This window comes from Glycine soja, chromosome 1, assembly GCF_004193775.1.
Source record: "Glycine soja cultivar W05 chromosome 1, ASM419377v2, whole genome shotgun sequence".
Taxonomy (NCBI): Eukaryota; Viridiplantae; Streptophyta; class Magnoliopsida; order Fabales; family Fabaceae; genus Glycine; species Glycine soja.
Window position 1 is genome coordinate 52,209,207 of NC_041002.1, and position 24,475 is coordinate 52,233,681.

Genomic DNA, 24,475 nt, shown 5'->3' on the forward strand with positions numbered 1-24,475 from the left:
CATAGAAGATTAGGCCATATACCCATTCCTGTATACAAGATAATTGCTAATAAAATGGACCTTACTTCTATAGATTCTAGTTATCATTGTAGCATTTGTCATATTGCCAAACAAAATAGACTCCCTTTCCCAAATCCCAATAGATTCAGTGAACATTGTTTTGACTTTATTCATGCTGACATATGGGGACCTTTTAGGCACCTCACTCATGATGGTTTTAGTTACTTCTTAACTTTAGTTGATGATAAAAGTAGGTTCACATGGATATATATGCTTAAGAATAAATCTGATTGTATTACTGTTATACCTTAGTTCTTTTCCTGTGTTGAGAATCAATTCAAAACTAGTATTAAGGTCTGATAATGCTAGAGAACTGGTTTTCAAAGATTTTTTCCTTCAAAAAGGTGTCTTACATCAATTTTCATGTGTAGAGAGACCCAACAAAATAGTGTGGTAGAAAGAAAACACCTACATATATTAAACATTGCTAGGACTTTATTGCATCAATCTAATGTTCCTATAAAAGTGTGGGGAGAATGTGTTAAATCTGCTGTCTTTCTGATGAATAGAACACCAAGTCCTATTTTGCAACACAAATCTCCTTATGAAATTCTGCATCAACAACTGCCTAATTATTCTGATTTCAGGACCTTTGGAACTCTATGTTATGTATCTAATGTTCTATCCACACGACACAAGTTCAGTCCAACAAGGTCCACTAATCCTCTCAGCCCTCACATTACTCCAAATCTGATCACTCCAAGCACTTGTGATGATTCTGACCCTACACACACACCATACCATCATTTAGCTACCGCCCAACAAGAAACCTATCACCTGCAAATGGTTATTCAAACTGAAATTGAACTCAAATGGAACTGTGGCAAAACACAAGGCAAGACTTGTAGTGCGTGGTTTCACACAACAATATGGCCTAGATTTCAAAGAGAACTTTTCCCCTGTGGCTAAGATTACTACTCTCAGACTCCTTTTGTCTCTTGCTGCTTCCCAGCATTGGCACCTAGCTCAGCTAGATGTGAACAATGCATTCCTTAATGGTAGCTTGGATGAAGAAATCTACATGCAGATCCCTCAAGGCTACAACCATGTACCACCTTCTCGATCATCTGCACCTCTTGTCTGTAGGCTGAATAAGTCTATTTATGGCCTGAAGCAAGCTTCAAGAAGCTGGTTCAATAAGTTTGGCACCACATTGACCTCTCAAAAATACATTCAGTCAAAGCATGATTACACCTTGTTCACCAAAGGAACATGTTCATCATTCATAGCCATTATGGTATATGTTGATGACATTGTCATTGCCAGCCCGGCTAAAACAACTATTCACTCTGCAAAAGTCATGCTTTAGCAATACTTCAAATTAAAAGATTTGAGTGATCTAAAATTCTTCCTTGGCCTTGAACTCTCAAGATCTCAAGTAGGAATATTCATGTGCCAGAGACATTATACTATGTCTATTTTGGAGGACACTGGAATGCTTGCTTGTAAGCCATCTGCAGTCCCTATGGCAGCTGATCTAAAATTGAATGCAGAATCAGGCTCACAACTTCCAGATCTAGAAGCTTATAGAAGACTAATTGGAAAACTTCTCTACCTAACCATCTCAAGGCTTGATATTTGTTACACTGTTCACAAACTAAGCCAGTTTGTATCTGATCCTCGCTCAGGACACATGAATGCTGCCAACATCCTGCTAAGATACCTTAAGCACACAACTGGACAAGGGGTCCTCTTTAAGACCAAATCAGACACATCACTCCATGCTTATGTAGATGCAGATTGGGGTTCATGTTTTGACAGGGGAAAGTCGACAACTGGATATTGTATTTTCTTTGGAAATTCATTGATTTCCTGGAAGGCAAAGAAACAGAAGACAGTTAGTAAATCTTCCGCAGAAGCAGAATATCGAGCTTTATCATTTGTGTCAAGTGAGCTTACTTGGCTGTGAAACTTGCTAAATGATTTCAACATTACGATATCATTTGCAGTTGTCTACTGTGACAACAAAGAAGCAATCTACATTGCTACAAACCCCACATACCATGAAAGAACCAAGCACTTAGAGATTGATTTACATTATGTCAGAGAACAAGTTGATAAAGGAGCACTAAAGCTGATTCATGTCAGAAAATATCATCAACTAGCAGATGTTTTCACAAAATCTTTGCCTCGAAGTGCTTTTCTTAGCATAATTTCCAAGTTGGGTATCGAGAATATCTTTCTCCCATCTTGAGGGGAGTATTGGCATTGTTAGTTATAACTAATTATAATTAGTTTGTTGGTTATTTTTTGTTAGAGCTTATTAGTTATTTCTATTAGTCATCTTGCTTGTATATATACCTACAAAGGTCTTTTCTATATATAGTTAACAGATTACTTTTTCAATATAGTTTTCTTCCTCCTAATATTTTCCTCTGTTCATGAGTTTCAATACTAACAGCCCACGGTAATGTTGGTAGACCAACACCATAGACTTGACCGTAAATCAAAAGTGTTTTATTACTCTCCTCCATTCTTTCCTCGGTTTTATGCTATGCAAAGTACTAAATGCATGCTACTTCTCGCTCAACTTTACCTGAATTTTAAATATGCAAGCGACATTCAGTGGGACTAGTTTTACAAGTGTGTTGTATTGTGTGGATTCTAAAATTTATGGTGTTCACATAGAATTTGGTACTACTTTTTAGGTATCTCATGGGCACCAATTTGAAAAATAATGTTTGTAATAAATCTGAATTAATTACACATTTTATTTCAGAAGTTATAGTCATAAGTGAACCCCTGATTTTGAATCACGACATTCGATGGGACTAGTTTTATATAGAGAAACCCTCTTATATACAATACAATTATAATTTTAATTCTTCAGTTTTTCTTAAAAGAATTTTAATTCTTCAGTTTATAGTAAGATAATATCTTTACATATTCCCTTATTTTTCATTAAGTACCTGATTTTTTTTCATTAAAAATCACTTACCACTAATCTATTTTACTTTATATTCAATATTTTCATCACTATTACTTTCCTTATTTCTTATATATCCTTAGCAATTACTGTTACGGATAGGATTGACTAAGATATTATAATATTTGTTTAATAAAAATTATAAAATTGACTTGATATTCAAGAGATAATAAAAAAAGAGAACTTGAATTCAAATCCTTTTCATTAATAAATTAATAGTTAATATTGATCTTTAAAAAAAAAACTGTTTAATGAATTACTCATATATATATATATATATATATGGGATTTTGTACATACTAATTAGTTATATATCAAATGTGAATTTTTTTTTTCAATAATTTATTTTATATTTTTATTCAAAACATTTTTTAAATGATTTAATTTATTCATATATAATTCGTTGAGAAACGACATGTTATTTGCAAATTCTAATCATTATTTTAATTTCAAAATGAATTGTGTAAATTACTTTTTTTTTCTTTTGAAACTAGAAAGTATTGATGGAATGAACCCATATTTTGTCAGAAATTAAATTCGATTTGGCATGACTGTACCCTAGTTATAAATCATGGCATCATGACAGCTGTACAAGGCAGAGCATTCTCCATGCACTAAACTTAATTGTCATATTAATTAGTGACAACCTAATATGTAATTAATTTACCAACTGTGGGACCTCATTCTCCCAATTATTCCACATCTAACCAAAATAGAAATATAGAATGGCATGGTCCAATTACAAACCTTATTCAGGTTCGGTAAGTGTGTAGTAATAGTAACTAGTACGTGCTGAGTGGTCACATTTGCCATTGTCACGACGGTAGGATTTTATATGCAGCACCTTCCCAAGTTGCGCGTATCTTCTTATTTTGGGCACTCATCCATCATCATCATCTCGGCCTGTAACTGCAACTCTCTACTGTGTGCATGCACAAGAGATGGGGGCTCTGTTTAATTCACTCTCATTGGCTCGTTTGTGCTAGGACCCATATGAATATGAGTCATGACAAGTCCATGCCAATATGATATACTATTATTGTTACCGTACGACCAGGCTTGTTACAGCTGTAAACAATTCCACAACGGACAGATAGTACTCACCTAATGGCTAATACCCTCACCCCACTCTGACTCGTTTTATTGGGTCCGGCATGGCCTATGATTTCTATGCCAAATTGTACTCTTTACTTGCTTCTCCACCACTCTATGCTATCTTGGGTACCCACCTTTTAGTTTTACGCATAAAATGGAGACATTTCATTGGCTCAACCAAGATTTCTTCTCCTTCCTTCAATCGTCCTATACCATGCCAATCCTCCTATTGTCCATTCTCTTCAACACTCACCCGTTTGGTATCTTATATATCAAATTATTGTTCGCCGTGGATCTCTTTAATTCAATTTTATATATAGTACTACAAACTGTAATAGCCTCAACTGTGCAACCTTTGAAAGAATTGGATCGATGTGAAAAGTCCAAAACGGGAAAAGAACATTTTACATGCATAATTATATTTTTTTTGTCCCATCTCTTTGGAGTTTAACCTTTAACAAATGCCTGAGGATCGGATAAGGATAAGGTTACGTTCGTCAACCCATTCAATCATACTTAGGTTTGCTTATTTAACCCTTTGAGTAATCCATCCGAAAATGTATTCCGTCGTTTTTCTCATTTCACCATCGAACCAGAATTCCTTCCGTCGTTTTTTGATCTCACCTCATTCTTGCTATCTGTTTTTTATGCTGTCCTCTACTACGTTCTACTTTTGTCGCAACACGACTACACGAGGCAGTCTTTATCTTAGTTTGCATTATTATGTATACAATTCTTCCGTGTGAAGTCGTATTTGATTTATAATTATAATTCTATATAATCACGGGTTACACTCATGACTGTACCCACGATTATAAGGCTCCTAATTAATTAACTACTGCCAGTAGTTACTATATATACAGGCATGAGTCATTACACTTATATTACTGTTCATAAATAATTTTGAAAACAATTTAATAAAAGTATTTTTTTATAAAATTGATTTTGAAGTACAATAATTTATATATGTTTGAATGTTTTTATTATAAAATTAAATTAAAAGTAAAATTCAGTGAAAATAATTTTTTATAAAAAATAATATAAACTCTAATAGAATTATTTAAACACGCCTTTTTCTCCAAATCTATAATATAATTATATATTCAGAGCTAAAACTTAAGAATGGAAATGTAATATATATATATAACACGATTTTGCGGTCATCTCTCCAAGATAGAATATGAATATGAATATCCATTTGGTTCAACTCTCCAAGATTAGAATCTAATCGCTTCCATTGTTTCCTAAAACAAGCTCTACAATGTCCAAAATTTTATAATATTACTTTTTAATAGAAAAAAAAACTATTTATATACAAACGAACAAAATCACCGGCGTATAATTTTCTTCGGAAACTGCCCCTACTCCGGAATGGAGCTCAACAACGCTGCAAATCCCCCCTTACCACCGGCACCAGCGGCGGTCCTTCCTCTTCCACCGCCAGCAGCGAGTGCGGGAGACACGCGCTTAGGGTTAGAGTCATATTCGTTAGAGAACAAAATCTGTTTCCGGCGAGAGCCGCATTTGTCGGCAGTTTTCATGAGCGCGGAGCTGGCCTTGACGGCCAATGCGGCCATCTCGTGCGGCTGCAAGGGGTGCCTCAAGCGGCTCAACGGAAGCGCGAAATAGAGCTGACCGGGTTGCAGAACTTGGTCCTCGTCGATGGCCGAAACGACGTTGCCGAATTCCATTTCGTCGGAGTTGCATATGAAGCACGCGGGATACTTCTGCAAGAGGAACGAAACCTTAACCGGGTACGAGAACTCCTGCAGCCTCCCGTCTTGCAGCACAAGCTTCGCCGTGGCAACCTGAGTCGAATCGGAGGAGCTGCAGTTTCCCATTATGGTGATTCACTGAGTCCGGTGGGTGGTGACAACTCGGTAGAAGCGGAATGAACAAATGATGATAATGAGTTGGAGAAGGAAGAATTAGGGCGGAGAATATATATAGCGAAGGGAGTCAGGGACCACTTTTCCACGTCGGATTTTCTGTTTATATTAATTTTCGAACAGTGGGAATGGCTTTCCAGGCTGTAAGTTGGTGTTGACAGGTTGTAGTACTTGCTCGCATTAGTGTGCCAACATGACCCTATTCTCCACATTGTCCTTGTATTTACGGCTTCTGCCACTGCGTTTTGTTTTCAATTCAAGCAAGTGGAAAATGTGAGGTGTGGGGAGGACCAACAAATCACGTGAAGGGCGGTGTTTTTTTCACCCTGCTGCTGTTATACCTTCATTTCCTCATCTTCTTCTCCTTCTTAATTAAGCAAGGCCTATTCACGTCACACCTCCCAGTTTCAATTTAACGTGAGTCAGGTTAAATATTTTGTTATAATAACATTAGTATTGGAGTTACTTTACACTATTAAAACAATAATACATTATCCATGTTCTTAGTGTAAAGTAAATCTTGGAATAGTTTGTCAGATTTTAACCTATGTTGAACTCAAGGGCTCAAATAAGTATGAGGGAATAATAATAATTATGTTTTGGAATAGCACGCCATCGCGTTCGACAGGAGGATAATAAAACTTATTCAATGCATGGCAAAACGCAAAAAAAAAAAAAAAAAAAAAAAAGAGAATAAAACTATGCCTCGTTTTTTTTCTTCCTTTTGTCGTTTGCTTTTGTCCTAACACGTGAAAATCAATCTCTGGCTCTCTCGCTAGTCGCAATGTACATTATGAGCACTTTATTTCATAATGACGATGTTGAGAGATTTGCCAGACTGACTTTAGTGTTTTGTTTTTCTTTATTATTAAAAAGTAGTACTTACATGGTAAAAGGTGAGAGATCCCGCTTTTCGCGATATCATGTTGAAAATTAGAGAATTGTTAGGTCAATATTAATGCTACCAATACCATATATATCAAACAGTTTAGTGCTTTTATACAACACTACGTATCGTGCGTGTTAATTTGAGGCCCATCATTGTTGAATGAGGTTATTATTATGCTTGTGGGTAATTTTAATATTCAGTGAGCATATGGATACTATCAAATTTTATGTCATTATATGGGTTGGAGTATAATTGGGAGGGGCAACAAATACCGAAGTGTGTGGAGAGTGGCAGGAGAAGAGGACGTGGCAAGTAGAGAAGTCGATGATGCCTAGCTGCAAAGGCTGATGAGAAGCCACGTGGAGGAAAGGACTTTGGGAATCGTAAATCAGACAAATAAAACAATTCTAACAATAATTGATAAATGTAACAAAAAAAACAATAATTGAAAAATAATTAAGATAGATTGTGGAAGCAGAAACACTCCGACAGAAGCTGGCGTAAGGTGATCTGGGTTGAACCCCTAGCCTCCCCCGGCACCAGAACTCATTCCTGCTACTACTTTGCTTCTTATGCAACATTTTAATTTTTTATATGCAGAAATAGATTATGTTAGTAATGAATATTCCTATCTTTTACTTTCAAATAGTAACAGCAAACATACTACTGTGTACTGCATAGATTAAGAATAACACCTACCTTCATTGATTTCACTCTTTCTTGAATGTTATGCTGAATCTAATCAAGAAATTCTTCTCTACGAAGTAAAGAGAAAGTACATCAATGCCTCCCTTTATGTGATTCTCAGTGGGGAACTAAAGTGCAATAATCTTTTTTTCAATGTGTGTAAATTCGAGATTCATGATGTCATTGTTGTTCAAGAGGACTTGTCTTTCTTTTCCTTTAAAATATTTGATTGTTATATTAATAATGATCGACCTGACCCACCCCTCAAACCATAGCATGAAGCTTCTTCACTAATTCCCTTCCCCACTCAATCATGGCCTATATCGTGAGAGAAGGTCCACCTGAGAATTCTTTTTCTATTTTAATTTTTCAAAATAATATTCCTTTTATACCTTTTTCACATCCCGACACTAAAGGCCAAATAAAAAACTGTAACGTTATAATAAATTCATTAATTTATTCATTTTTATAGATTTTTCAATATTTTAATATGTATTTAGATAATTAGATCAGTTTTCCAAATATTTTAAAATTCCTTTATAGAAAATACTCTTTCTAATTTATGAAAAGGTATTGTAATGCTTTTTCTTTTTTTAACTTTTTACTCTTAAAACTAATATATGTTTTGGGAAATAATATAATCTTCCATTTCAGTTATTTCATGATAAGAAAATAGATATGTGATCTATAAAAACGTTTAAATATATTTTAGTACTTGTAATTTGTCATTTTTTTTTGCTTTTTTCCTTGTAAAATTATTTTTATTTTTTAGTTGTTGCAAATTATATTTATTTTATTTTTAGTTCTTAAAGTACCTTAGATGAAAAAAAGTGTTCTTTAAAATGTTATAAAAACGAAAAATATAACAAATAAAATTTATAAGGATTAAAAATAAAAAATAAATAAAAATACAAAATTATAAGGACTAAAAGATATTTAAACCTTATAAAAAAAATAATACAACGAGTCTCACTATTTTCAAAAAATATTTTCATCATATTTCTCTCAAAATTAACAATTCATTAATTGTTTTTGGTTTTACCAGAAATATTTAAAATTTCTTATTTAACACAACTAATTCTCTGTCACCAAGTTAATCCATTTTGGGATAAAGGAAAATATCATATTTTTTGAGTTGAAAGTAAAATCTAATGTTGTGAAAACGACACTCATACTTATTCTTGACTCTCGAAAATGACTTGGTGATTATCTACCTGTCACTATAAATTTTCTGTTTATCTTGAGACTATCGTGTACTTAGATTCAACTCTTTAATTTTAGAGCTTGTAATGACATGTTACACTATTAATTCTGACATGGTCATGTTTAAAAGAAAGCGGATCGCAAATTACCAAAAGTACGTATTTGAGCAAAATCCCTTGTCAGTCTTGGTGTTTGTTTCCTTTCGCCATTTACAAAGTTTGAAGGTTGAGTTGGAAGTATTGTGACACGTTTACGGCATGAATAATGGTGGGGGAGGTGGGGAGAATCAATAGCCACTGTAATTATATAAAGGACAAATGGTAGAGCCCGACATTTATAGAAAGTACCCACCTGTATTATTTAGTACTTTAATGAAATTAAGTCTTATTAAAAAATTAAACCATTTTTTTAAATGTCAACTGATAAGAACATTGTTTTCGATAAATATAATAAAAAAGAAAATTTGGTTTCTCAAAATAATTTTTCTTTGCTTAAAAACATTTCTCTCTCCATTCGTATATATACACTCATTCTTCTTGATTAATTAAAAATAACAATTGTTACATTTCTTTAAAAAAAAAAAGTCACTTGGGACGGTGTACTTAAAAAGGAATCACTAGAAATACATAGGATTAGTTAATGATCAAAGTATCTTTTGTATCTGATTGGTCATGTGCGCACGGTGCATTGAATGCAGGAATATAATGCATGGCATCACAGATTTGTTATCGATGGGATGTTGGGGGAATGGTACTCATGTTGTACTGTCCAATTGACCATTCTAAAGTCTCCTATATTTTGAGAGGTCAAAATTTGGGCACGCCAACGATGCTGGCATAAAGTGTTGGATATGAAGGAAGTTTCATGGTTATGACTATGCTCAATTTTATAATCAAATATCCGATTCGACCAAAGATACAAAAAGCTATATCGCAATTATCATAATGTCATCGTACTTGGAAAATCCAATAGTCTGACATAACAAAGATTAGTGTTGTTGTTTGTGTATGTTTTTAAGTCTAAGTACAAATTACAAAATATATTATAATGCTTAATGTCTTACTGCCGGCAGGTGGAGTTGATTTATATGCTTCCAAATCCAACTAATTTGGCCAAGATACACCAATATATTGCACGATTATAGTCTATAGACTCTTATTATTGGACAGGAGGATTTTCGTTGAGGTCCCTCTACAAGCTATCATGAATCATTCCCCTTTAATTAATCAATACATGAATGTTGAAGGCTTGAAGCACGCACACACGCACGCTGCGTGAAATAATCATTGGTTTGTTGTGAGTAAATTATAGAAGTTTTTTTTTTTTTCCAGAAAATTATAGGAGAAGTTAATCATAAGAAGTTTGAATCCGGGAGACCGGGTCGCGTTTTTGAAAGGCTAAAAACTTTTCAAACTGACTTCAACAAATTATACAGCATCCATACATGCCAACGAAACACGCATTTGAGACTAAGTTAAAATAGATTCATTCTATTAATAACAATTCTATAGACAACTAAGGAGTGTTAACCCCCCTTCAACAATGAACAATGTCGGATCATGAATATAAGCTCCTGCAGATTTTAATGTTGAAAAATCAATTATTACACTTTTCAAAGAAAACACATGGCTTATATACAAGAAAGAAGTTGACTTCTTTTTTTCTTTTTGTTTCAATAGAAGACGACATTTATGTCATTTAAAGTAATGTTGATTTCATGCATCAAACAAGAGAAGACTCGAAAAACTTTAGAGTTGGAATGGAACGATCATTTCATTTTATGAAGCTAATACCATTCCATCCAACAAACTTGATGCTGGATTAAATATTGCTAGAGTAGTATATTTCCTCCACCTCAGAAGATTTACATGGATATCCTACAGACTTTAGATGATCCATTAATTGATCCAATATGGAGTATATACCAGTTGAAGCACAATGCCTTTTGTCATCCACCATGAATTGATAGCAACAGCCATCGATTTCAATGAAGCTAATCGCCCTACACTTTTTTATCCCACTGTCATCCATTATTTTCCTGATCTTTTTCATGTCATCCCATCTTTGAGATTCTGAATACATGTTTGAGAGAAGCACATAAAGCCCAGAATTGAATCGTCCTAATTCTAGCAACTGCTTCATGATTTGCTTAGCAATCTCCAGATTCCCATAGATCCTGCAAGCACCAAGCAAAGCACCCCAAACGACAACATCTGGTTTAATGGGCATCTTTTGTATTAGGGTCATTGCTTCTCCTAGGAACCCCCCACGCCCTAAAAGATCAACCATGCATGCATAATGTTCCACACCAGGAGAAATCCTAAAAGTAGAAATCATTATGTCAAAGTAATATCGTCCCATGTCCACAAGACCACTGTGACTACAAGCAGAAAGTAACCCTGTGAAGGTAATCTCATCAGGATAGAGTCCACTAGCTTGCATGCTCTTGAACATCTCAATTGCCTCTTCTCCAAAACCATGCAGAGCAAGTGCTCCAATAATAACATTCCAAGACACCACATTCTTCTCAGGCATCCCAAAGAAGATGTCAACGGCAGTCTGAAGAGCACCACATTTTGCATACATGTCTATTAGGGAGTTACAAAGTGTCACACTCACTGTAATAATATTATCACAAATATAACAGTGGGCTTGTTTTCCCAATGCCAGATCGCCCATGTTACTGCAGCATGAAAGAATGCTAACAAGAGTTGCATCGTCAGGCATCACACCTGAAATGCACATCCTGTGGAAAAGTTCCACAGCTTCTGTGTACTGCCCTTCTTGAACAAGGCAGCAAATTATTGAATTCCAAGAAACCACATTCTTCACCGGCATGTGATTAAAAATTTGCACAGCATTCTCAACGAGCCCTTGATTAGCATAAGCATTAACCATACTAGTCCAAGAAACAACATCTTTATCCAGCATTTGATCAAAAACATGTTTAGCAAATTGCAAATGCCCGCACTTGGCATACATATCTATGAGGGCATTGGTGACAATTGAATCAATTTCAACTCCAGTAATAACAATATAAAGATGCACAAGTCTTCCCAAATCCAAATTACAATGCTTTGAGGAAGCGGAAAGCAAGCTAACCAAGGTGAACACATCAGCCTCCACTCCGAGCTGTAGCATTTCTTGAAACAACAAAACGGCTTCATCGCAAAAGCCCATTTTAGAATACCCAGCAATCATGGAATTCCACGAGACAATAGTCCTGTCAGAAATATCATCAAACACTTGCCGTGCACTTAGTATGAGACGACAAGCAACATATGCTGTCAAAATTGCGTTTTGCACGCAGGCATGAGGCCCCATTCCGAGCTTAATAGCCTGAGCATGAACAATAACAGCTTCCCAATAGAAGGGTTTGGCAGCACAAGCTTTAAGGACAAAGGGGAAGGTGAATTGGTTTGGCATAGAGCCAGCACTCACCATCTGGCGGAAGAGCAACAAAGATTTCATTGGGTCATTACTATTCGAATAGCCCCTTATTAAATGATTGTACATGAATTTATTGGGTTGGGGAATTTGATCGAACAGAAGGTGTGCGTAACGGAGATCACCCTCTTGAACGCAGAGAGAGAGTAGCTTGCCCAGTGTGACAACTTGGGCTGCAAGTCCATGGAGAATGATCTGGGCATGGACAAGCTTGAGTCGTTTCATGGAGGAACATTGGTCCAAGAGATGGTGAAGGGTTTGGTGAGTGGGTGACTTCAACTGGTGCCATATGGTTTTGTTGATTTGTGTTTGTAGAGAGCCAACACAAAAAAGGCGGGAACCAACGCTCGCAGGTTTCAGTTTCAAAGCGGAGAACATGAAATCAAACCAGATATTAGGTTCCCAAGGTTCTTGTGTTTGTATCAATCCTATCTATTCATTTTTCTGCTGTTAATTAAAAAATTATTACAGTGTCTGAGATTTTCTGTTTTATTTTTGGTTAAATTATTAGTTTGGTTATCTGATTTATTATTTAGATTTAATTTCATCATTTATTTTTTTATACAATTTGTCATTATGTGATTTTCAATTATTACAAAATGTATATATATTTTTTAAAAAATAAATTAATTTTAAAAATTAGAGGATTAAATTAAACAGAAAAAAAAATAAAAATTAAATTGAAAAAAAATTAAAAAAAGTCTAAATAATAAATTAGAGATAAAAAATACTAATTTAATATTTATTTTATTTTTCTGTTGTTAATTAAAAAAATATTACAGTTCTGTTTTATTTCGTGTGTCGGTGTGTGTATGATTATAGTGGAAATATGTATTTTAGAATAAAAAGTTTTAATCCTTTAAGAGATTCATCATTCATCTCATCAAAAGCATTTTTTTCTTATTTGGCATAAAAGTTAAGGCTCTATATTGGAAAACAATATATGTCAAATCAAAAGTATTTGATTGACAAAATAAAATAAATGATTAAAAACAAAAAAAATTAAATTGTGCTTAATCGCAAATTATACAAAAGATAAAACGATGGTGACGTTAAGGATGATTTCAACGTGTAGTCTTTTTCTTGTTGCATGATTGTCGTTCAAAGCTGAATAATGTCATCTAAGTAATTAATTGTTCGCATAAAAACCTTATAATTTCTACATTATTTCCTTTAAGCTCTGCGTAGCTATCATATTCATGTGTATATATATATATATATATATATATATATATATATATAGAAGTTTACTGTTTTTTCAGATAGTAATGTTAAACACTAAAAAAAAAAGATAGTAATAGAAGTTAATCGGATTCGTCAAGATTCAATATTAATCATTGTATTTATAATAAAAAAATATTTGTTGGATAAACCAATATAATATATACCACTTATATACTCCCTCTTTTCCTAATTGTAAGATAATTTTCAGAAATTTTTTTATAAATTAATTTTTTAATTTTTAAATGTATAAATTATTTTTTATATCTTTATTTAATTATTTTCTTCAAACATTAGTAAAAAATAATTAAGTGGATAAAAAGATAAGAAAAATATAATTTTAAAATGATAATACAACTAATTGAAAATTTTAATATGACTAATTAAATTAATTATTTTGTAAGAGATGTAAATTAATTGAAAAAAACTTGTAAATAAGGATAAAAGGAATATTTAAGAGTTAATAAATAATAACAAGCAAGTTCACACCAAAAACAATTTTGAACCCCCCTCCCCTCATAAAAGATATATTGCTTTTCTAAAAATATATTGTGTATAATCCCTTTTATTAACATTTTTAGTTTCACATATATAACATGATTATAGTATTATGCTAATAAATTGCAGGCATGCACATCCTGAAAGTCATGCTATAAATCCAGGAGTTGCAACCAGTTGTACTTGATCAGTATGGAGTCTCCCAAGTCTCATCTGTTAACAAATTTCTGCCCGTGGCTTCATTTCTGATTGTGAACATTGTCCTTTTGAGTTGTGAAATATTGGGGTTTCATGTTTTATAATTATCAGAAAAGGAAAGTAGAAAATTGGGGGAGGTGCGGAAGAAAAGCAGGTAGCACTTAAGAGTTGAGAGCCAAGAAATAAACCTTCCATATTTCCCTTGCATTGAAAGAGCAACTATTACATTGTTGAGTATTGACTAATCACAGTAGTCATGAAAATTTTATTTTCAAGAGAACAAAAAATATGCATGCCCAAGAGCAAATGACTTTGTCATTTGCACCCTTTTCATTTATCTACACATCAACAGGGAGCAAAATATTTTACAGGGAAGAGAATAGCCAAAAATTGAAAAGAAAGGAAACAAATGAAAGAAACCAAGACAAGAAGGCCATAGCAGCAGACAATTGATATCTACCACATAACTTTGGTGGGCAATGTGATCCTCCAGCTTCTAGCAGAAGATCTGCGATACTGGCTGTAGAACATGCTGCAGCTAGTGACAGATATGACAAAATCTGAAGTATAAAAAAAGTATCCTTAGTGCAGTATGGTAACAGTAACAATGAGGTCTCGTAAGTCTTAGAAACAAGTTGCACGTACCATGTCTCCAAAAAAGATTATCATTATGAGCCTTCGTTGAATCGGTAAATACTGTATGAAGACAGAGTAAGCATCCACCACCAACAATGTTATGTTCCATGGAATTACCAAACCCATGACTGTTACCAAATAGCTGTGGAATAGCATGTATAATGACAAAAATTAAGAATCCCCAGGTGAGGCACATGCATATACGATAACCTTGATAGAATATAAACAGCAAGACGCGCCAATATAAGTTCTTAAAATATAATGGCATGCATATACCTAAATCTTTTTCCTTCTGTATTAAATTATCAAATTTCTATATGGACAAACACAGCCCAAGGAGTTGCGCTCTTTTATCACTGCCAAATCATGTGAGAATATGATTTTAGTAGTGCAGACAAATTTTAAAATTTGAAACCCCTCTTCTCCTTTGCCATCATACCAACAATTCCACTTTGATTCTGAAGTGAGGAATGAAAAAGATGTTGGCAAGTACAACTTTGTATTAACCTCATCTAGTGAAAGGTTAAACATAAGTTAAGAAATAATAGAACTCAGTTCATTCTATCTCCTTTCCTAAATCCTACTATTTTCCAAAATTCCACTGACTTATGGAGCTTAGGCCACAGTTTTAGTACACCACTTCAATGCAATTTCTCCTCAATTGGCATATATAAGCATTATTTGGCCAAATAGCACAAAATGTTTCTAAGAACCCTCCTCACGTTGGCAGAAAAGCAATTTCAACTTTCAAGGCTCCTAATTGCATTTTCTTGAGAATATGCTGCTGCTCCTATTCTCTAGAAAGTATAAAGAAGGGATCTGCAACATACCAACATTGATTCACCTTTGCAAATTCTAATTTTTAGTAGCATAATGAAAGCTCGACTTTTTGGGTACAGTAGGAGTTACAAGTCCCTTGGTAAGGAGAGACTGAGAGATATAGGTGGCCTAATGGAGAATCAAATAGTTGGGCTACTTTCCCTTGCTCCAGTACCACTCTCTCTAATGCCCACAAACTTATAGGAATCACTGATTCTTTTGATTTCAGGTACCAGTTGATATATTTTGAAAACAACATATCAATATGTAATTCTACTTTCTATGAATCAAATGTTTACAACTCATGAAAGAAGGGAAATATCATTTACTAATAGCATCTTTGGAGGGAGGGAAGGAAAGGTTATAAAGTCGACAAGTGTGATAAAAATTAGGAGAAGCAATTAATTAGATTAATAAAGAGATATAGAAGTGAAGTACCAGAAAGCAGTGTAAGAGTAGAAACCAACGTCCAAACACATGAAGAGAAGGGAAGAAGAAGAGAAAACGGTTTGACCCAAACGAAGAGCCAAGCTGGCGCTGGTGCCAAACGCCCCTGCCAATTCCTCCATCACTCACTCTTTAGTCCTGTAAGATAGGCTCGTGGAACATGCCCAGATTTCCTTGTAACATCAAAAACCAATCAGAAAATCATCTTGGCAAATAAAACAAAAGAAGGACATCAATAAATGAAAACGCAGGTGCAGACAGAAAGGAAAAGGAAGGTTTAGAATATAGATGTAGAAAGAAAATACAGAAAGAGCATAAATAAGACACAGTGTCACACACAAAATAGTAAATTTAATTTTGTTCTTGCTTTTTCTTTAACGGAGAAATGCAGAAGAAAATGAAGTCTTCTGATACGCAAAGTTGAGAAACGACGACAGGGATGGAATTGTGTGTCGAGTACGTAGAATGTGTTCCGTCGGTTGTATTCGGATACCCACCCGAGTCTAAATCATTCAATTTATCAATGCCAACTGGTATAGGATAGTAGCTCATAATTGAGCAGTCAGTGTGTAAATTACTAGAATTTCATATCCAAGTTTGACTGCCCTTTACATTAATTATAGATTGAGATATAATCAATAATTTTGTTGACTTTCGTAATTTATTATAGGTTAACAATACACACAAAAAGACACTATTTATGTTAATATTGTATGAATTTTTATAGATACACGTATCATAAAAATCAGAATCCTAAAATAATTAGTAAGCAAACAAAAATTACAAACGACTAAACGCATGAATCAAAACTCAAAGCACCAAATTAAAACTAGACAACATTATTCTTTCAATTCTTTTCAAACCTTAGTCTCCTACCTTACTTCTGGGACAAATGCTAAACTATTCCATTTTAATCTTGTTTCCTCAAACCCTTTACCTCCACTTGCAACATCAAGGTGGCAATGATGGCAAAAGAGTGAGAAAACAACGACTAACTTTGATGTCGCTAGAATTTTCAAGTGATTTGTTGATTTGTGTATTGTAGGCGTAGATTTTGCTTACTATATATCTTTTTTCTCTTTCTTTTTTTTTTTTTTTAAATTTCAAATCCTTTTCTAGTAATTTTAAACTGACAAAATTATTAGCACTTTAGAGTTGCTAGAAAATATAACAAATCAATAATATTTTACTATATAATTATTATGTTAAACTTACCCAAATGAAAAGTTATTTGATTGTCACATTATTAATTAATCATGATATTTGATTGGATGGATTAAAAATAATTATGAACATAGTTAAGAGACTAAAATTGGTAAGAGAAAAAATATGGAGAGACTAGAAGTAAATTTCATTAAAAGAAATGAGACTAAAAATATTTTTTATAAAAAAAAATTACATGTGAATGTTATATGAAATTAGTTGATGATCTCATAACTCATGACTTCCAATGTGACTATCACACCAATACTTGATAATGAAGACCAAAATTGTTAACAAAGAGATAATTCAAAGATTAACACGAGTCAAAATTTAGATAAAAACTAAAAATCCAAAAAAAAAAATAGAGACGAAAAAGATATTAGCCAACAACAATAATTGTTTCATTTTGTATGTCAAAATTTCTTTCCTTCTTGCACATTGTTACAAGAACTAAGCGGTGACAGGAGATATTATATAGGTGACTGATCGATTCAGAGCTGCAAGGCTGCTGAAGTTTTATGTTTACCAACAAAATATTATTTACTATGAATTTTTACAAAATAAAAAGATTATATATGTTGATAAAAAGACTAACATATAACTCTTTAATTTAAAGGAAAAAAGTTTATCTGAATTTATTTTAGATCTCACTCGTGGCAAATCATGAAAACAATAAAATGATATATATTTTTTTTCCTCTTATGTTAAGATTAGCTTAAGACTGATCCAAAGGAATTCTTTTTGAATTACCTCCAGGGTTGACTCTCAGATCAATATGGGTGTGCAAGATAAAGTGTGATTTGGATTTTCATTTGAAAACTTTAAACTATAAGTTTTAACCCGAAGCATGGCCTATGGTTTGAAGATTTCTAACATCGTAAACAACTCACTAAAAATTGGTGGCATTAAGTTATACATTTATGATTTTACTACTCAAAACTCTCACAATTATTAGCGTAACCTTTAGATGCGTAAAAGTTCAGATTAAAAACAGGTTTGAGCTTTTCTTTTCTCCAATTTTCTGTGAACCAGAGCAGAGGATGAACTTACATTTGTTTTCTTATGTTGTCAATCCACCAACACATTATACATACCAAGTAGGAAAGAATAACACCATATCGGCAAATATACAAAAATGGGGTAATTTTTTAATTACAGGAACAAATAGATCTTGAAAATATTAGATGGTATGAGTAAGTCATGTTTTAAAATACTTTTCAGAATGTCTATTTTTTTTTTTAATTACCCCATTTCTGTAAATTTGCCCACCATATCAGAATATCCAGGTTGAAGAAACTGACCCAACTTCGGGTTTCAATGGCAGACTCTCTAGCATGCCATTCAGTTCATTTAAAAAAAGTAATGGCAGACTCTCTAATAGGCGATTGTTTCCTATTCCTACAACCTAAGCTATATTCCGAACAACAATAAGCACTCATGGGCAACCAGAAACACGTATACGTTGATAATTAATAACTGTGACAAGAGAAAAGTAGAGTTACAAGAATTTTAATTTTAAGCATTATAATCGAAGTCATTATAATATACACACATGATAACGCTCTGAGTGCTTCGCCAACTGGGGTCACAAGACCGTGGATTGAGTTACAAGAAAGTAGAGTTACAACATTAAGAAAAGGTCTATGAGTCAAGCTGAGCATACCAGATGCCTTGAATCTTAACATCCTTAGGAGCTTTAGCCCCCAAATCAGTATCAGAAGGCTGAACACTCTCGAACACCCCAATAACCTCACCAGTCTCAGGCTTGGACTTGGTGACACTCAAGGTGATTTTCCCTTTGGAAGATGAAGCACTTTTATTGTTCTCCTTGGCAAGTTCCTCTTCATCTCCTCTTCCACCAGCAGGCAAAGCAACAGCATTGTCATAACCAGTTGAGGCACCCCTTCCCTTGGGGTCCAAGAAAGAGGAACCACGGTAAGACGGCACTAGGAACTCCCCACTGAAGCTGTCTGGTTTCCCAGATGCCACCAACTGCTTAATGGTGAAGAGGAATGGCACACGCTCTCCCCCTGGAAGCTGTACAGTGACAGCAGCATAGTCAATTCCGTCTTTCTCCTCGAATTTCACCGTTCCATCGGATGAAACCTCGAAGGGACCCTCGATCTCGTCCAGGGTGTAGGTCAGACGAGTCATGAGCTTGGTGTTCTGAAATTCGAGCGGGGCATTCTTGGCCACACCCTCTGCCTTCACCGTGAAGGAAGTTGGTTCCAGGCACAACTTCTGGGCCTTGTATTTCCCTGCCTTGAAGGCAAATGAGTCCACTCCACCTTCAATGGTTGGGCACTGATTAGCAGTTCCAGTTCCCTTCACTTCCAAGTATGTCTTGCTCTGGATTTCGTCGAAGGTTAGCCTCTTTGGAACACCTTCTGCACTCGCTCCCTGAATGTATACAATCACCCTTGTTATTCATACAACTATTTTTGTTTCTATTTCCCTGCCATCTTTTGTTACATCTCTTACTTCTTTCTCTCATTTTGTTGCATATTCTATTGTGTAAGTTCAAATAACATTTCTCATGTACAATATTGCACAACATTCTTTCTTAGTCATGCATGATGCCACTGGGTCACAAAACAAGTAGATGAACTAGTAAATTAAGATGCAGTATCAATTTTAATAAATAAATTAACCACTCAACAAGCATCACAAAATTATTAGATGAACTGGTAAGTTAAGACATCTCAATTATAATAAGTAAATTAGAGATATTTAAGATCATATGCTACGATTGTGTAGTTTATTGAAGCCGCAGGTTGTTGTGGTTCTGCATGTAGATATATGATATGATTTCATATATTATGATTGCAAAATCTGATGTTGGTTTTATTTGTATTAGAACAATTCAACATATTAAGGGAGAAAGGGAAAGTAAGACATACAGAAACAACGAGAGCTGAGGTGGCAAGGGCGAATCCTGCAATTTTGGTGGCGTCGACACATTTTTGAGCAAAATCTTTGAGATCGGGCTTAAGGGAGCAAATGAGTTTAGCTGCAGCGGGTTCCAAGCCAAAAGCCTTAGAAATGCATTGTGTAGATTTGAGGTTGCGAGTGGCCATGCCCACCTTGGTGGGTTGCATGAAGGTAGCTGCAGCTTGTAGTGAGGCTGCCATTGTTATTGTTGCTGTGGCCACCAAAGTGTGAGTTTTTGTTTTGATTGAAACCAAGTAGTACTACTTTGTAAGTGGTTTTTGTGAGTGATGGATGGCAGAGAATCGACACAACACAAGTATTTGGTGGCTCTGCTGTGAGTAAGATTTCCGATAGGGTAAGGCCAACTCTTATTGGATGACTCAAGCTAATGTCAATGGTTTTCTTGTTGCCACGTTGGAATCTTCTCAATTCGGATCAAATATGTTTCAGTCTCAAATCAAGTTATTAATTTTGACCATCTCCAACAAGTATCTCTCTCTCTTCTACCCCTTTATTCTTTTGGATGTTTAGAGGAATAAAAATTAGGATAAAATAACTTTAAGAAAAAGAAGCAAATTACACTCTCATTTTCTATACCTTTTTTTTTTTTCAAATTATGCATAATATTACTTTCTTTTTTAGCTAATCTCATTTATGTTTGAAAACATTACACACACTCTTATATATTCGATTAGCATCCCTTTAATGTTTAAAAATATTATATTGACGCTCCATTATATATTTGTACTAACACACTTTCTATAAGAGAAGTTATTGTAACGATAAAAAAAAGATGCGTTTGTGAATTTTCAGAAAATAGAATTATTAGTGCAATTTAAAAATTATAGAACTTACTATATTATTTATTATTATTATTATTTATCTTTTCTTTATTTCTTTTTTAATCAAACACATTCAATATTCACCTGGAGATATAAGTCCATTTGTTTTAGCTTATTTTCCTATAAATAAATAAAATAAAGTAAGTAATTTTTTAAATTTTTATGTGTTTGTCTAAACTGTTTTTACTAAAAATAAATAATTTTTTGCTTTTTTTTAAGTATCAAATTATATTTGTTTCTTAAAAAAATACATATAAATTTATTTTTTAAAATTACTTTTTTAAACTTAAATAAACTAGTCCATAAGATTGGCTTAGGAACCCGAAAGAGAACTTAAGGATTAGACATGACAAAAAAGTCATATTCATAGGTACCATTGTGTCCTCACCTCAACCTTGACGGATAATTTTCACGCGTGTCCCGTGCCCGACACGTATAATTATTAAAATACTCTTTATTCAATTTAATTATTAAAACTTGAATCTTGAATAAATAATGTATTTAGTTTTGTTTAATTTTTTTAAAAAAAATTCTTTATGTATTTTCTTTTAATTATAGGACGGGTACAAATATGGTATGAATATACACCATACCCAACGGGGACGGTGAAAAAAATTTCATATCTATTAGAGATGAAATAGATACAGGGATGATCTTAAGGAAGTGGGGATGGAGAAGCACGTATCCATTTCCGACTCATTGTCATGTTTATTAAACACGAAGGAAGAAAAGATAAAAAGGACACGTTATTAAATTCTCTCCCTGAAATTTTCCTATATTTATTTTTATTTTTTTCCATCTTATTTTTAATCTCTCTGCTCACACATTGAATGAATTTCACTACTACGCATTATCTATTTTTGTTTTTTTAACTTAATTACTTATTTTTCTTTAATTTAGTAATTTTAAAAATTTAATCAATGAATTTTATAAATAACCTCACAGTCTAAACGGTTAATATACCTAAATCCAAAACTTAAATTGACCAAATTTGAAGCATTTGATGATAGAACACACGGTACAAGAGCAGAGGAATTTATTCTTTATTAATAGATCCATTAACATAGAAAAGAATGCAGGTCTGCGTTGGTCAATTTCACATGACCATCCCTACATTACATTATTAATACCAACCTCCTAAATACTTTTTACTACCGCGATCTCTATTCCTTTGCATGTGTCAAATAACACGAAAAGAACTGTTGCAGATCAAAATCCAACGCAGCTTCATTAATTTTGAGAATTCCCATTTCCTACAAAAAGTAACATTTACAAGAAAGGGTAAACTCCATGCCAAATTGTCCAGAACGAATTGGCATTTACATAATAAAAAAGGCATTTCTTCATAATCATAAATCACTTTAGTACGTTAGTGTGTCTGTTGGTTAAATGTTTTTTTAGATAATGTACTTATGTTTGTTCTAAACCATTTTATATTTCAATTACTCTTCCCTCTTAAATCAGTTGTTTCTCTTGTTTTTTTGTTTTTGTTTTAGCGTGTTAGCAATGAATCTAATGATGTTGATTGAACCAACATAGCTGTTTTTGAACCTTTGAGCAAGAGCAAGTTGAAAAGGTTTAATTACCTTGGGAGGAGTTATTGGATTGAGTAGGTTTCTGAGTGGTGGTTGTGCGTGTGACAACACCGGGCCAGGAGCGGCACGTGCAGTGCATTCCCTGATCAATGCTTGCATAGAGAGTGGTCAAGTGATCAATGCTTGCATAGTTATATTTGGTTATTCCATTTCAAAGATTCATTTTGTAACCCACTCTTACAATCCTTAGGAATAAACGCTCAAGAAAAAACATCACTCTGTTCTTGTCCTCAGCTTTGGGCATTGAGTAGAGGAGCTGATTACATAAAGCTATTTTTAAATTTAGAATTACAATGTTCAAATACTTCTCTTATCGCCCGCATCCTTTAGGTCTCTTTGTTTCTCAATTTTAAATAACAGAAAAAGTCAACGAAAGTTTAAAACGTAGTAAGATATTTTTATTTTGGTATGCTGGCGTAGCCCTAAACAGATTTTGCATCGTAAAGGTCCAGGTTGATGTACGGAAACCAGATAAGTTTATTACTGTTGGAGAACTAAAGTTAAAAGGTTAGATCCCATTGCTTAGGATTTTTTGCAATCCACTATTCTTTTGTGGAGTGAAGAAAAAATACAGAGAGAAGAAAGACACTATTGTAAGTATATCCCCAAATTAGGTTAACCATCCCATTTCCATAATTTTTTTGGTGATGGTTTTGTAATAAAAGGATTTAATATCCTATTCGGGATGTGTGTTTCATATCCTCATGGATACTCGTAACATTTTACACTCATTGATTGGCTAGAATACTTTGTGCATTTTACCTTATTCCATCTGTAATTTACGCAAGTCAGTATTTTTTATAGAATTAAGACATTTAGAGTAAGAAAATTATGAAAAGAAGATTTGAAAAGGCATCAAATGGAGTTGTTATGGAAGAAATGTTTTGCTATCATTAGAAATTTCGTATTTAATAATTTTGTATGTCTAAGTACTTTTAGGACTGCTTTGCAAATTGAAAAAATAAGTAACAAAATTTATACTACACCAGAATAATATCAGAGAGAACATAAACAAGTTTTGTTACTTATCTAACCATAACCAAAACAATATTAGAAAACAAATTAAGAATCCAACATCCGTTAACTACAATAAAATATCGTCATTACCACAGCGGCGAAAAAACCAATGCAAATTTGATAATACTTTCTTCCAATTATTTCAGTTGGGAAGATATATACAGCCCAGATCAGCCAGAAACTTAAGACAAAGAAAGTAAGAAAATTCATAAAACCGAGTTCTCCAGAAGACTTGGGAGTGGCAGGAATTGTGTTTGGAAGAAATTGAATGGCTTGGTAGAGAAAAATTGAAAATTTCGAAGCCGACATTATACTATTTCTCACATATTTTCAATCATGTCTATTTTAACATCTTTACTTATCTCATATAAATACATTAGATTTCTCTCTATTCCATCAAATAAGAGATATTCTTCAACTATTTTTATCCAAAATAGTGGTATTTACGAGATGTTTACACCATCCAATCAAACTATAATTCATAAATCAGTAGAGCTTCAGACTAAAAGGGTCCAGGAATCGGAGACCGTCGACGATACCTTGAATTAAACTATCCAGGAATGCAATATAAGAGAGAAAGACAGTAGTAGCTCAAAAGTGCTTGAAATACAATCATAGAGAATCTCATCACAAAAAATTGTCACTCTCATCACCGCCACCTTAACGTCTTTCTCTACCTTCTCCAAATATTAAAAAAACAAAAAAAATAAAAAAGACAGCACACTAAAACGAAAAAACAATAGGCATTCAGAATGAGTAGGAGGTTATGTATTCATCAAATGAATCATCAGATGACAATAAACAATCATCACCATGCCTAGTTTCAAAAAAATACAAACAATCGAAACAACAAACCACGCGCAAAAAATTAA

At 33.7% G+C, this 24,475-nt stretch overlaps 5 protein-coding genes, 1 long non-coding RNA gene and 1 other non-coding gene across 8 annotated transcripts; 1 reads left to right on the forward strand and 6 right to left on the reverse strand.

Annotated features, from left to right (window-relative positions):
- The first annotated feature begins 1,471 nt into the window (after positions 1-1,471).
- LOC114395066 (uncharacterized mitochondrial protein AtMg00810-like) lies at positions 1,472-1,969 on the forward strand. Its single transcript, XM_028356796.1, has one exon. It carries the CDS (start codon positions 1,472-1,474, stop codon positions 1,967-1,969), a length of 498 nt encoding a protein of 165 aa, XP_028212597.1.
- A 3,264-nt stretch (positions 1,970-5,233) lies between these two features.
- Positions 5,234-5,990, reverse strand: LOC114421217. The gene has a single exon (XM_028387062.1). It carries the CDS (start codon positions 5,920-5,922, stop codon positions 5,443-5,445), a length of 480 nt encoding a protein of 159 aa, XP_028242863.1. The 5' UTR covers positions 5,923-5,990; the 3' UTR covers positions 5,234-5,442.
- Positions 5,991-10,272: 4,282 nt separating this feature from the next.
- On the reverse strand, positions 10,273-12,635 carry LOC114421227 (pentatricopeptide repeat-containing protein At2g29760, chloroplastic-like). Its single transcript, XM_028387073.1, has one exon. It carries the CDS (start codon positions 12,572-12,574, stop codon positions 10,571-10,573), a length of 2,004 nt encoding a protein of 667 aa, XP_028242874.1. The 5' UTR covers positions 12,575-12,635; the 3' UTR covers positions 10,273-10,570.
- Positions 12,636-14,281: 1,646 nt separating this feature from the next.
- On the reverse strand, positions 14,282-16,519 carry LOC114421235 (CASP-like protein ARALYDRAFT_485429). 2 transcript variants are annotated; one of them, XM_028387084.1, is made up of 4 exons: positions 16,355-16,519; positions 16,007-16,188; positions 14,759-14,891; positions 14,282-14,673 (listed from the first exon to the last, which is right to left on the reverse strand). In XM_028387084.1, the coding sequence occupies exons 2-4, from the start codon at positions 16,135-16,137 to the stop codon at positions 14,479-14,481; spliced, it is 459 nt and encodes a 152-aa protein (XP_028242885.1). In that variant the 5' UTR covers positions 16,138-16,188; positions 16,355-16,519; the 3' UTR covers positions 14,282-14,478. The 2 variants fall into 2 exon arrangements, with proteins under 2 accessions (XP_028242885.1, XP_028242890.1); XM_028387089.1 differs by having other exon boundaries at positions 16,383-16,518.
- Positions 16,520-18,725: 2,206 nt separating this feature from the next.
- On the reverse strand, positions 18,726-20,480 carry LOC114421248 (oxygen-evolving enhancer protein 1, chloroplastic-like). Its single transcript, XM_028387101.1, has 2 exons — positions 20,119-20,480; positions 18,726-19,618 (listed from the first exon to the last, which is right to left on the reverse strand). The coding sequence occupies exons 1-2, from the start codon at positions 20,347-20,349 to the stop codon at positions 18,860-18,862; spliced, it is 990 nt and encodes a 329-aa protein (XP_028242902.1). The 5' UTR covers positions 20,350-20,480; the 3' UTR covers positions 18,726-18,859.
- Positions 20,481-22,017: 1,537 nt separating this feature from the next.
- LOC114421270 lies at positions 22,018-22,674 on the reverse strand. Its single transcript, XR_003668516.1, has 2 exons — positions 22,578-22,674; positions 22,018-22,244 (listed from the first exon to the last, which is right to left on the reverse strand). It is a non-coding gene; the product is annotated as an uncharacterized LOC114421270 (long non-coding RNA).
- A 1,676-nt stretch (positions 22,675-24,350) lies between these two features.
- LOC114368708 lies at positions 24,351-24,423 on the reverse strand. The gene has a single exon (XR_003657393.1). It is a non-coding gene; the product is annotated as a small nucleolar RNA Z105 (small nucleolar RNA).
- Between the last annotated feature and the right edge of the window lie 52 nt (positions 24,424-24,475).